The sequence below is a fragment of the Vombatus ursinus genome, unplaced genomic scaffold, assembly GCF_900497805.2.
Source record: "Vombatus ursinus unplaced genomic scaffold, bare-nosed wombat genome assembly UNPS02014847.1, whole genome shotgun sequence".
Classification (NCBI taxonomy): Eukaryota; Metazoa; Chordata; class Mammalia; order Diprotodontia; family Vombatidae; genus Vombatus; species Vombatus ursinus.
The window spans coordinates 1,100,796-1,112,463 of NW_020954625.1; the positions used below are offsets into that span (position 1 = coordinate 1,100,796).

The window sequence follows — 11,668 nt, forward strand, 5'->3', positions numbered from 1 at the left end:
GCTGGACTACTCAGTCACCTTGGCTGGACCATCACACAATCAGACCCCCCACTGTTTGTGGCTCAGAACTCTGTCCTTAACCATCTGCTCCTTTCTATATACACTCAGCGGCCTCATCAGCAACTAGGGTTCGGTTATACTCTACACAGATGATGTCTGCATCTTATATATAAGTTCAGTCTCTCTGGAGCTCCAGTCCCCATGGCCAAGAACAAAATACTGAAATGCAGCTGGGGGACCATGGGTGTGGAATGGTGCATACCAATCAGATGAGGTCATTTAGTGGGTTTGTTTAACTTTTGAGAGCTCGTGGATTCCAGTTAATATCAATTTATGACTGATATAAAAGCAAAAATTCCCAGTAATAAATATTGCAGGATTTTTCCTATCAGTTCAGCTAGCTAATGCCAATTATGCCAGCGTGAATCAGAGTAGGTTTTTATTAGACTCAAAATAGCAGAAATGCCTATTGACTATATGCTATTGGGATATGGCACCTATACCACAGCGGTTGTTGGGGAATGCATCGTCAATTACACAAGCCATATTTATACATTGTTGAAACAAAGAGAAAAGTTGGCTCCTTACAACAGGGCTGGCCATACGCTTGCTAAGGCAAACGTAAATGATGAGCTAGAGGAGATGGATGCATGGGGAAGGAGCATGCATGCGGCGTGCATTCTGTGTGGGGGCAACGTCAAGTATGTGCATTTGGCACGTGCTTAAAAAGGCAGACGAGGAAAGACGGGCAGGAGGCGGAGGGGGTTCAGACAATTTGAATCAATGAGGCCTCAGTTTTCCCGCCTGTTACCCGCGCGGCTCCTCCAGCTCCGGAGGTCCAGGAGTGCTGGGGGGGCGCAGGGGAGAGGGGAGGCGACGGGGGCCGGCCCGGCCTCTCCTCGTCGCCCGCCCTCGCGCAGCTCCGCCAGGCCCCGGCCCGGCCCCCACGTGCTCCCTGCGCCCGCCAGGCCCCCGCGTTCTGCGCAGGCGCGGCCCCGCCCCCACCCCGGGCAGTGCGCAGGCGCGGGCGGCCATTTGTGGCAGCGGAGCTCGGCCTGTGACTCGCGGAGACACGACCCGGACCCGGCGGAACGAGCAGCGGCGCGGCCGGAGAACCCCGACCCCTGGCATCCCCGGAGGTGAGTGCCCGCCGCCCCCAGGGCCGGGCGCGGCCGGACCCTCCCCCGATCCGCCCGGTTGCCCGGCCGGCGCGCGGCGCGATGACGGTGCAGGAGCCGCCGCCCCCGGGCCTGACGAGCGTGTCCCCTGGCGGCCTCCGGCCGGCGGCGCTTGGTGGGGGGAACGCCGAGGCGGCCGGGCCTCAGTTTCCTCCTCTGCACCGGGTGGTCGGGCGGGAGCCGCGCGCGGGGAGCCCGTGGGTCCGCTCGAGCCGAGGGCGTGGGAGACCCTCGCTGGGGGCCGTGACGCTGAACTAGCCCGGGGCGGGGGAGCAGCGCGGGCTGACTCCTGGGGACCTCGGGCACCTCGTTTCCCTCCGAGACTCAGTTTCCTCGTCTGGAAAACGGGGCCAGGGACCCTTGGGCCACCCGGGGTCCGCGGGCCTCGTCGTTCTCCGTCGGTGTGGTTGTGTGCGGGTCCCGCCACCCCGCGGTGCTGGGGGTGGGTCGGCACGGGACACCAGCCCCATCTCCTGTTTGCAGACGGCTGGGCTACAATGTATCGCTCCGAGCCTCGCGCCCCCCGTGGCGGCTCCCTGACGTTGTGGGGGCTGAAGTTGTAACTGCCTGACTCTGGTTCCATACATTCACTTTCACTTTCTTTGCTTTCTGCTTACGCATCATACAGCCAGGAAGGCTTGCACCAGAAGGACCTTAGAAATGCTCCAATCCAACCCTCTCCTGCAGAGGAAACTGAGGCTGAAGTGATTGACTTGGGGGCTCAGAGCCGATAAATGTCAGGGCTGAGCCTGGGATCCGGGGCTAGTTGGTGGGGTGTCCGAGAAGCTGGAGGAGGAGGAGCGCTGAGGCTCCTCTACTTCCTAATGGAAGGCCGAAGTTTGTAGATCTTATAACACCAACCAAACTTGAGAAATGAGAGGAGCTGTATTTTATAGGATGGAATCAAAAGCCTCTGTCACTAGAATGCAGGTTTCTCCTGAATTTGCCAAATTGACAGAAAAGAAGTCTTTTATTTGCTGGCACTTTGTGTGACTTCTGGTGTAGCTAAGCAGTTATTCCTCGACTCCTAATTAGGTAAAATGAGTCATTTGTCCTCAGAACAGGTGAATTTGAGAGTGAAATAAATAATATATTGGAAGCTTTCAAATATCTCAAACAAGTAGGGCTTTAATTTGTATGGACTTTTAATTATCATGGAAAGATTTCGGGGTTTTTTTTTATTGTTTGGGATGAAACATTGTACAATAATGATAGCTCATAGTTCTTCACAGAGCACTTTCGTTACAACCTTATGAAGCTTTTTCCTCAGTTGATACATTTTATCAGGAAAGACAATGTGTTCAAATAGAATTTTCTATAAAATGCATTCAAGGTTATTGGGGGAAGATGATCTAGAATCTGAGGGGGGACAACCAAGAAAGGCTTCAGACAGTGGCCCCTTCCTTGAGCTGCTAAGGAAAATAGGACTCCATAGAAGTGAAGGAAGAGGAGGGGTGCCTTCTAGACACCTGCGGAGCCAGTGCAAGGGTGAGCAGATCGATGGGTGGGTAAAGAGACAGACAGTTAATATATTTAAAGTCACACAGCTACTAAGTGACAGAGCTGGGATGTGCTCTTCCCATGAAAAGCCTCAAAGAGTCATGATCTCTTAGTTTTTTCTTCACAGCAGCACTGTAAGGTGAGTGGTTAGAGGATGCGTTTAACATGTTAGAAATGACAAATTAAGGATGGCCTGTGAAAGTTTTTTCCCTGAGCCTCACAATATCATAATTAAAACATGAGAATTAGAATTCAGGATCCCTACAGGCATTGGTAGACAGGCAGCTGGTGACAGAAGGATAGAGCGCTGAACCTAAAGTGAGGAAGATTCATCTCCCTGAATTCAAATCTGGCCTCACTTATTAGTGGTGTGACTCTGGTGTGTCACTTAACCTCTGTTGGGCTCAGCATCCTCAGTTGTAAAATGGGGATAATAGCACATTGTAGTGAGAATCAAATGAAATATTTGGAAAGCATGTAGTACAGTACCTGGCACATAGAAGGTGCTTAGTAAATGTTTGTTTCCCCTCTTTCCTTCCATTGCTGATTTCCCAAGACTTCCTTTCTAATTTCAATCAGTAAAATCTTTTGATAAGAGATTGCTGTGCTTTTTTTTCCCCAGTAGTATTTATAAATGAAAAAATTCAGACATTTGTTATCAGTTACTGTCATAAAAAACTTGTAATACATGTTTTTTTAAATGGCTAGAAAACTGTCGTAACATTCTCTCTTACTAATAGACTTGTTTTATTTTTCTAGGAATAATATAAAATACAGGAAACATGGTGAGTCACATACATGCCAGTATTAGTTTCATAGTATGAGTAACAAAGAGCATTGTTTGTACTTCATGTCTGTATAGCATGAGAAAACTAAAGTGGGTAGAAAGAAGTTGGAGGAAGTACTCCAAGATTGCTAAACCGTTGCTATCTTCTTATTTAGTCTGCATAAAACAACTAGGTTTGGTGGGTGTGGGTTAGGAGGTGTTTCGGAATTTATACGCATATTTTTGGAAAGGCAAAATTTCTTTGTATGTATTTCTTTTATAGTCTCGAAGATATGACTCGAGGACCACTATATTTTCACCAGAAGGTAAGTAGAAATCCTTTAGCTTATCTCAAATCACAGTGAGAGAGAACTGTTGGTTTTGTTTCAGTGTCTTTTAAAAAAAAAAAAACAAACTTTTCACTTTTAAAAATATCTCAGCTTTCTGTTGCAAGTTGAACTTTCTGATAATAAATCTTCTAGGTTAGTCTAATATTCTGCATAGAAAAACCAAACTTCTTGGTATCGTTACTGTCCTGTGGTTTCTTTTGAGTCTTGTCTGTCAGCCGTGACAGGAAGGTTTGCTTATTGGTCTTATTTTGTAGGTCGCTTGTACCAGGTGGAATATGCCATGGAAGCTATTGGACATGCAGGCACCTGCTTGGGCATTTTAGCAAATGATGGTGTTTTGCTAGCTGCAGAGAGACGGAACATTCACAAGCTTCTGGATGAAGTCTTTTTTTCAGAAAAGATTTACAAACTCAATGAGTAAGTGAGGTCTTTGATTCTACATGATAATGTAGATACCTGTGACAGAGTGGAAATTAGAATTTCTCTGTGTCCTGGAAAAGTGGAGTTGGGTAGTATATAGTAAATGAGGCTTCAAGGCACCTCATTAGATCTTGGGCTCCTGAGAACTCCTTCGAGTTGCTCATATTGTCTGTTGTCCAGAGTTAAGGCCAGGTCTGGCCTGTCAAGCCCAGTTCTTCAGTACTTCGCACAGTGCTGGAACTTAGCAGGCACCCAGGAAACGTGGTGATTTGTTCTTTGTGAGGATTCTCACTTCACATGAGGAGCGGACCCAGGAATTTTTAAAAGGCCTCCTTTTTTTTTTTGTCAAGGCCTGTGATTTCATCAATATAAGATCTCTTGGAATGGAATACAGATAGGCAGCTCACTGGTAACTTGCATTAAAGTGGCCTGGGGCATTGAGAGGTTATGTGACCCAGGGGCAGCCAGCTTTGTGCCAGAGGCGAGACCTGACCAGTGTCTTTGGCCCTCAGTCCAGTATACACTGTCACACTGCCTTTCCTTTATGAGATGAGAACTTTCTCATTCCCTGCCACATCATAGGCAACTCTGCCCTCTGCTTCCCCAAGTGACAGCCTGAAAAGGGAGAAAAACTTGGGGTGGAACTGCCTATAGCCTTGGTATGGCGCTACTACCCGATGTTGGCCTAGCTGTGACAAGGCGCAGGAATGACAAGTTTGCTTCTGACCTCACCCCGTCTTAACTGTGTTTGTGTTGCACTGGGGGCCATTTACCCAAACTCTCCTACTCTCTAAAGGGCTGGGGCTGGTTTACATGGTCTCCAAGGTCCCTTTCAACTGTAATCCATAAAATCTCAAAATGTTCGATCCTTCCCTTGACAAAGATGGCATTTCTTTATGACAGGTCTGTAGCTGGAATCCAATTGCCAGTTGGCCTGCTTTCGTTTCATGTGGTAGAGGGTAAATGGCATGTAGAATTGAGGATGTCCATTCCATCTTAAACAACCAAAAGGGAACTTAGCTAATGTACATAAAGTAGAAAGAAAGTCCTTTTTTTCTGTTTCATCCCTTATTCTTTGAGATTTAGTTTATTCATACACACACAGCCACACATGCTTGCATACATACATATTTATCAATATAAATTTTTAACTTCATGTTACCTGTATTCCCCCATTTACAGTAAGATGTGGAATGGATAAGTATTTATTAAGTGCTTAGTTTATGCTGAGCACTGGACTAAGTGTTAGGAATATAAATAGAAAAGTGAGACAATGAGACAGTCCCTGTTCTCAGAGAAAACACATTCTAATTGAAGGAGACAATACATAGAAGAGTTCATGTGTAGAAAGGAGGACAGACAGCAAGGCACAGTAGCGGGGCCAGTGATCAGGCCTGGTGCTCCTCCATCTTCAGAAGGATTATAGTTGGTGACTCCCTCTCCATTGAAGAGATGTGAGTAACTGTGTCTGGCTAGCACCCCATGTCCTGGAGGACCCATGCCAGCAACCATGAGGGAGGGGGAGAAATCATGGTGGGCTCTGGGCAGGCCAGGGCAGGTGGGGAAGGGAGTCCCTCAACTATACAGGAACAATATGGGTTGAATTTCCCAAAATGAAATATTATTTCAAAGGTCTTTTACAATGACAAAAGCAAAGTTGTTGTGATTTCCTTTATATGGTGATGTTCTAAAGCAAACATTTTGGGCTACTAATAACACATTTAAAAATAATAGATAGTAACCAACTTATCTTGTCACCAGAGTTGAGTGTAGCTATTATGCAATATTATTAGACATTTACAGATATTTATTCTTTAATACTGTCAAATATTCTCTACAGGAATGTTCCCTGTTTATTTGATAAGACCTGTTTTCTTTTTTTTCCTTCAGGGATATGGCTTGCAGTGTGGCAGGCATAACTTCTGATGCTAATGTTTTAACTAATGAACTGAGACTCATTGCTCAGAGGTAGGTTCACACGGTGAGGAGAACGCACAGCAGTTTGGGGTTAATACCAGGGAGAGCTCATCTGTGGCAGAGTGTCGAGTCGATGTCATTAAGTCATTGAGAAGATCACCCCTCCAAAAGAGGCTGAGACTGCAGATGTTACTGCCACTTCAAAGCTTTTGTTAGGGATCTTGCCGAGTTGTAATCTATTAAGATAAACAGATCCTTGGCATCACACAACTGTATATTTCCAATTTGTAAAAGATTCACTATTTCATCATTGGTTATGCACAGATCAAAGCTGATCCAGTGCCTTGTTTATTATTATTAAAAATAATATCATAACTTGTGTCACAAATTGAGAATTGTGATATATGTAATATACCAGATCTTTTCTCTTGTTAGGTTTACAAAGCTTCTTTACATATGTTATCTCATTGTTTCCTAACAACAACCTTAAGAAGTATACTTGGGAGCATTATTAATCCCCATTTTATGGATGAGGAAAGAAAGGCTAAGTGACTTTCCCAGGCTCACGCCGCTGGTGTGTGACAAAGTATTTGAGTTCAGTCTTCCTGACTCCCAGTGGTGCGCTCTCCATGACACCCCCAGCTCAGCTGCCTTAATCTGACAGCATGTGCACATTTGTGTCCCAGTGGTAAATAATCCTATACACTGGCCTTTGCTGCCATCAATATACGATCGTAGTATTTGGGACACGTTAGGAGTGCCTGTGTTGGCTTGATTCCTCCATGTCGCCGCTTGCTTCAGTGGTGTAGGACTTGAAGATCACATTTCTGTGCAGTAGAGCTGCTCAGCGGCTTTTTGGTCTAAGTATTGATATGTCAATCTCTTTGCACACTAGGTACCTGTTACAGTATCAAGAGCCTATTCCTTGTGAGCAGTTGGTCACAGCGCTGTGTGATATCAAGCAAGCTTATACACAGTTTGGAGGTACTGATTATTAATTGCTTGGAGCCCGTCTAAAAAATGTTCAAAGCTTGTGAATAAGAAACTGCTTTTTAGATAGCAAAAAGAAGTTGGAAATTATGTATATTAACATTTTTTCCAGATATTCTTGCTTCTGTTTTGCAGGCATTTAGTTTAGGCCTGAAATTTTGTTGCTAAACCTTTGAGAGGCTAAAATAAACATGTTCAAATATGGAAGAGAATTTCTGTTTACACAATAATGCCACTTAAAACTAAGCTTTATTCTGCCTTCTGGCTCTGTGTATTTCCAATGAACAAAAGTAGGATTTATGGTAGAGCTTATCAACAGTTTATTAAAGTTTTAGTTTGCAGAAAAGGGTTTGGTAATGATTTTTTTTTGTTTTTATTTTATTTTTTAAATTAATTTATTTTTATTTTTCAACATTCACTTCCATAAGCTTTTGAGTTTTAAATTTTCTCCCCCTCCCTCCTCAAGACGGCATGCAATCTGATATAGGCTCTACATATACATTCCTGTTAAACACACTTTCACATTAGTCATGTTGTAAAGAAGAGTTAGAACCAATAGGACAAGAAAGAAGAAACAAAACAAAACAGAAGGAAAAAAAAGAGCAAATAGTATGCTTCAGTCTGCATTCAGACTCCATAGTTCTTTCTCTGAATGTGGATAGCATTTTTCATCATGAGACTTTTGGAGATGTCTTAGATCCTTGCATTGCTGACAAGGGCTAAGTCCATCAAAGTTAGTCATCGCACAACATAACTGTTAACTGTGTACAATGTTCTAGTTCTGCTCACTTCACTCAGCATCAGTCCATACAAGTCTTTCCAGGTTTTTCTGAAGTCTGCCTGCTCATCATTTCTTATAGCACAATAGTATTCCTTACATTCATATACCACAGCTTGTTCAGCCATTCCCTAATTGATGGGCATCCCCTTAGTTTCCAGTTCTTTGCTACCACATGTATAGCTGCTATAAATATTTTGTACATGTGGATCCTTTTCCCATTTTTATGGTCTCTTTGGAAAACAGTCCTAGATGTGGTATTTCTGGGTCAAAGGCTATGCACATTTTGATAACCCTTTGGTAATGACTTTAATGACCACTGTGTGGATCCTACATTTACTCTGCTAATACGGACCTTTTTTTTTGTAGGAAAACGCCCTTTTGGTGTTTCACTACTGTACATCGGCTGGGATAAGCATTATGGTTTCCAGCTGTATCAAAGCGACCCCAGTGGAAATTATGGAGGTTGGAAGGCCACTTGCATTGGGAATAACAGTGCGGTGAGTGTCCTGTAATGGCAGGAAATGTAGAGCAGCCCCAGGAGAAGGCAGCCAGGTGTCATGGAAAGAGAGCCAGTCCTCTGGAGCAGACCCAAGTCTGACCTTTGTTACCTGGGTTAACCTGGGGATGGTCTGGAATCTCTCTGAGCCTCTGCTCCCTCTCCCACTGGCTACCTCACAGGGCGGTGGTGAGGAGCCTTACACATCGAGCACCTGGAACGATGCTTGTCTTCTGGCGTGCATATTTGAGAACTTTATCCGGAGGCTAAAGGGGATTCTGGGCATTGATTTTTCCCTCTGTGTCTTATAGGCGGCTGTGTCAATGTTAAAGCAAGACTACAAGGAGGGAGGAATGACTCTGAAATCAGCACTTGCCTTGGCAATTAAAGTGCTCAATAAAACCATGGATGTTAGTAAACTTTCTGCTGAAAAAGGTAACCTGTGCCTCGCCTGTCCTTGTTGTCCTATGAGCTGATTGTCTTTGTGCTGAAAATTCCCAACCCAGTTAAGAGGATTGGATGTATTTGTTCTGTTTTGTAGTTAAGGTAAACTTGTCCAAAGACAGATTCAGCAAACTGCTTGCTCTGGCCAGGATAAGAACGTAGAAAGCCCGTGTGCCTTGCCCTTGGCTACAGTCCAGTGGGGAAGAGGGGACGCAGCATGCAAGTAACTAGTGCAAAGAAGGGATGCAAAACCCCTGTCAGGGTTAGACACTGACATGTCCGTGTTCTGAAGGATTGCCATACTTCAATTTTTTAAAATAAAATTCAAAGTTACAAAAAATAAGTATATAAGAGACATAAGCCAAGTCTAATATGAGGCCCAAGGTCAGGTATCATGTCGAGGATGTAGGAGTAAGGATGGCTTCACAGATTTGAGTTGGATAAGAATCTGATAAGTGAATAAAGGAGTCTCGGCGTGGCCAACTTCAGTCTCTTAAGTTGCAAAAACTTCCTTGGAAAACAGGGTGACTTTCCTCCTAGACTCTTCTCTCTTTTGTAGTTATCTTTATGTTAGGCCTTTGAAGAAAAATGGGGGAGTAAAAAGAGTTCTGGGTGTGGTGTCAGGAGTTCTGGGCTCAGATCAGAGCTTTGACGGTTGACACAATGAACTTGGGTCAGTCATGACCTTCCTCAGTCTCTTTTGTGAAAGGGTGACAATGTTATTTATAGTCATTAGTCTGTAGATAGGGCTGCTGTGGAGAAAGTGCTGTGTAAACTTTAAAGCATTGTATGTGTTAATATTGTCGTTATCATTATTGTTACTATGAATAGTGGCAAGTAGGAATCTAAATCTAACTTATTGTGGATTCAAAACCAACCATCTCATCAGGTTAGGGAGGTGCCCAGAAATCCTAAGTCTACAAAGGGGAGAAAATAGACCCTTAAGGCAGCTAGGTGACACAGTGGTTAGAGTGCCAGGCCTGGAGTCAGGAAGATGAGTGTCCCTGAGTTCAAATCTAACCTCAGACACTTACTAGCTGTGTGACCCTGGGCAAGTCACTTATCTGTAAAATGAGCTGGAGAAGGGAATGGCAAACCACTCTAATATCTTTACCAAGAAAGCCCCAAATGGGATGACGGAGAGTCAGACTGGACTGAAATGACTGAACAACAACAATAATAAATAGAACCTTAGGTAGGCTTTACCAAGCTAGAAAGGCTGCTGGCTCTGTCACCTGGCTAGTGTCTTAGAACCAGCTTGGCCGAGTGTGAAGGAGCCCAGAGATTGGTTCCCAGATAGGACGTTTGTGGCCAGAGCAGCTTTTGAAGCCTTGCTCTGAGGTGTGAGGGTTGTGCCACCCCAGTGGAATCACAGACACTGAAATATTAGCAAGAGTTCAGTTAAAAAACAACTTGTAGTTACTACCTTCTTGGTTCAGGTGCATTAGAACTTAGCCTCTTGAGTTGAGTTGAAATGTGCCTTATTTCCCCCACTGTGTATTCCCACCTTCATTCATGGGGTTCATGGGGGGCTCTTTGCTTGGTAGTAGCAAGAGACCCCCCCCCCCCGAAGGTGCATGAGAGCGGCTAATGAAGTGTGGAAGGCCTTGATGTGAGAAATAGGAAGAAGTGGTCAGAGAGGCCTTAATGCGGCTTGAGAGAGCAGGAAAAGGAGCCCTGCCGAAATTTGGAACCAGGAGACCTGGATTCAGGTCCAGTTCTGGGCGTGGTTGACCTTGGGAAAGTCACTGACCTCTTGGGGCTTCCTTTCCTTATCTGTAAAATGTGCATTAGATGATCCCTAAGGTGCTGAGAAGGAAGCTGTGGTTGACCCCAGGGGCATAGCTCCTGGCGGAACAGCTGGATCTGCTGGGGCTTCCTTCAGCAGTGGTTCACAAGCCCTCCTGCCTCGGCTGTCACCTTGGGGCCGGTCCAGGGTCTGGATGGGCCCAGGTCACTGAAGTCTTTCCAGTCTTCGGTCTGCCTTGGAGAGCCTGGGCTCCATGGGCTCAGAAGGGGTGACTGGAATGTAGGTGAGCATAATGGTTAGAGATGTGGAGACGACGTGAGGAGCTGGGCTGCGGTAGTATTTACAGCGCAGAAACTGCAGAAGTGGGGGTGCATTTGTTGGTAGTTTTGAGGGTGATTTATTGCCTTGGATAAACATTCCTTTGTTTTCTTTGTAGTCGAAATTGCCACATTAACAAGAGAAAATGGGAAGACGACAATAAGAGTTTTGAAACAGAAAGAAGTGGAACAGTTGATTAAGAAACACGAAGAGGAAGAAGCAAAAGCAGAACGTGAGAAGAAGGAAAAAGAACAGAAAGAAAAAGATAAATAGAATCTGAAAGCAGGATTTTTTAAATAGATAACCTTAGGGTTCCTTTTCAGCTTAAAAAGCTGCTCTTAAAATTCCACACAGAGGAAGCCTCAAGCCTGGTTTTTCTTAGTCTCTTCAGTGAGGAAATAGGACATTACTTACTGGACGGGGTCATTGTCATTCTGTGCCCCTCAGTACTTGACTGTAATGGTGATTATTCCTCATGGACACCTTATGTCTGCTTTTTGAATAAAACTTGGAAAAACTGGACCGGTGTGTTTATTCCAGCTTTGTCCGTGAGAGCTGAGCGCCAGTAGAGGAGGCTGATCCATCCACCTTCTGATAGAGCGGTGATTGGTTGGGAGGAATGCGCTGGCCATTGCTGAGCACAGACTAAATCTTTGGAGAATTTGCATCTGGGGGGAGATAAATGGCAGCTGACAGATAACAGAGGCAGGAGGCCGGTTTCATTGTCATCAAAGTAGCAGTACAGGAGAGGTGAGGAG

The 11,668-nt window shown here is 44.9% G+C and overlaps 1 protein-coding gene across 1 annotated transcript; it reads left to right on the forward strand.

Moving 5' to 3' along the window:
* The first annotated feature begins 1,032 nt into the window (after positions 1-1,032).
* Positions 1,033-11,432, forward strand: PSMA4 (proteasome subunit alpha 4). The gene is made up of 9 exons (XM_027840725.1): positions 1,033-1,139; positions 3,438-3,463; positions 3,728-3,770; positions 4,049-4,211; positions 6,105-6,182; positions 7,027-7,115; positions 8,269-8,399; positions 8,710-8,833; positions 11,029-11,432. The coding sequence occupies exons 2-9, from the start codon at positions 3,461-3,463 to the stop codon at positions 11,181-11,183; spliced, it is 786 nt and encodes a 261-aa protein (XP_027696526.1). The 5' UTR covers positions 1,033-1,139; positions 3,438-3,460; the 3' UTR covers positions 11,184-11,432.
* Positions 11,433-11,668: the final 236 nt, after the last annotated feature.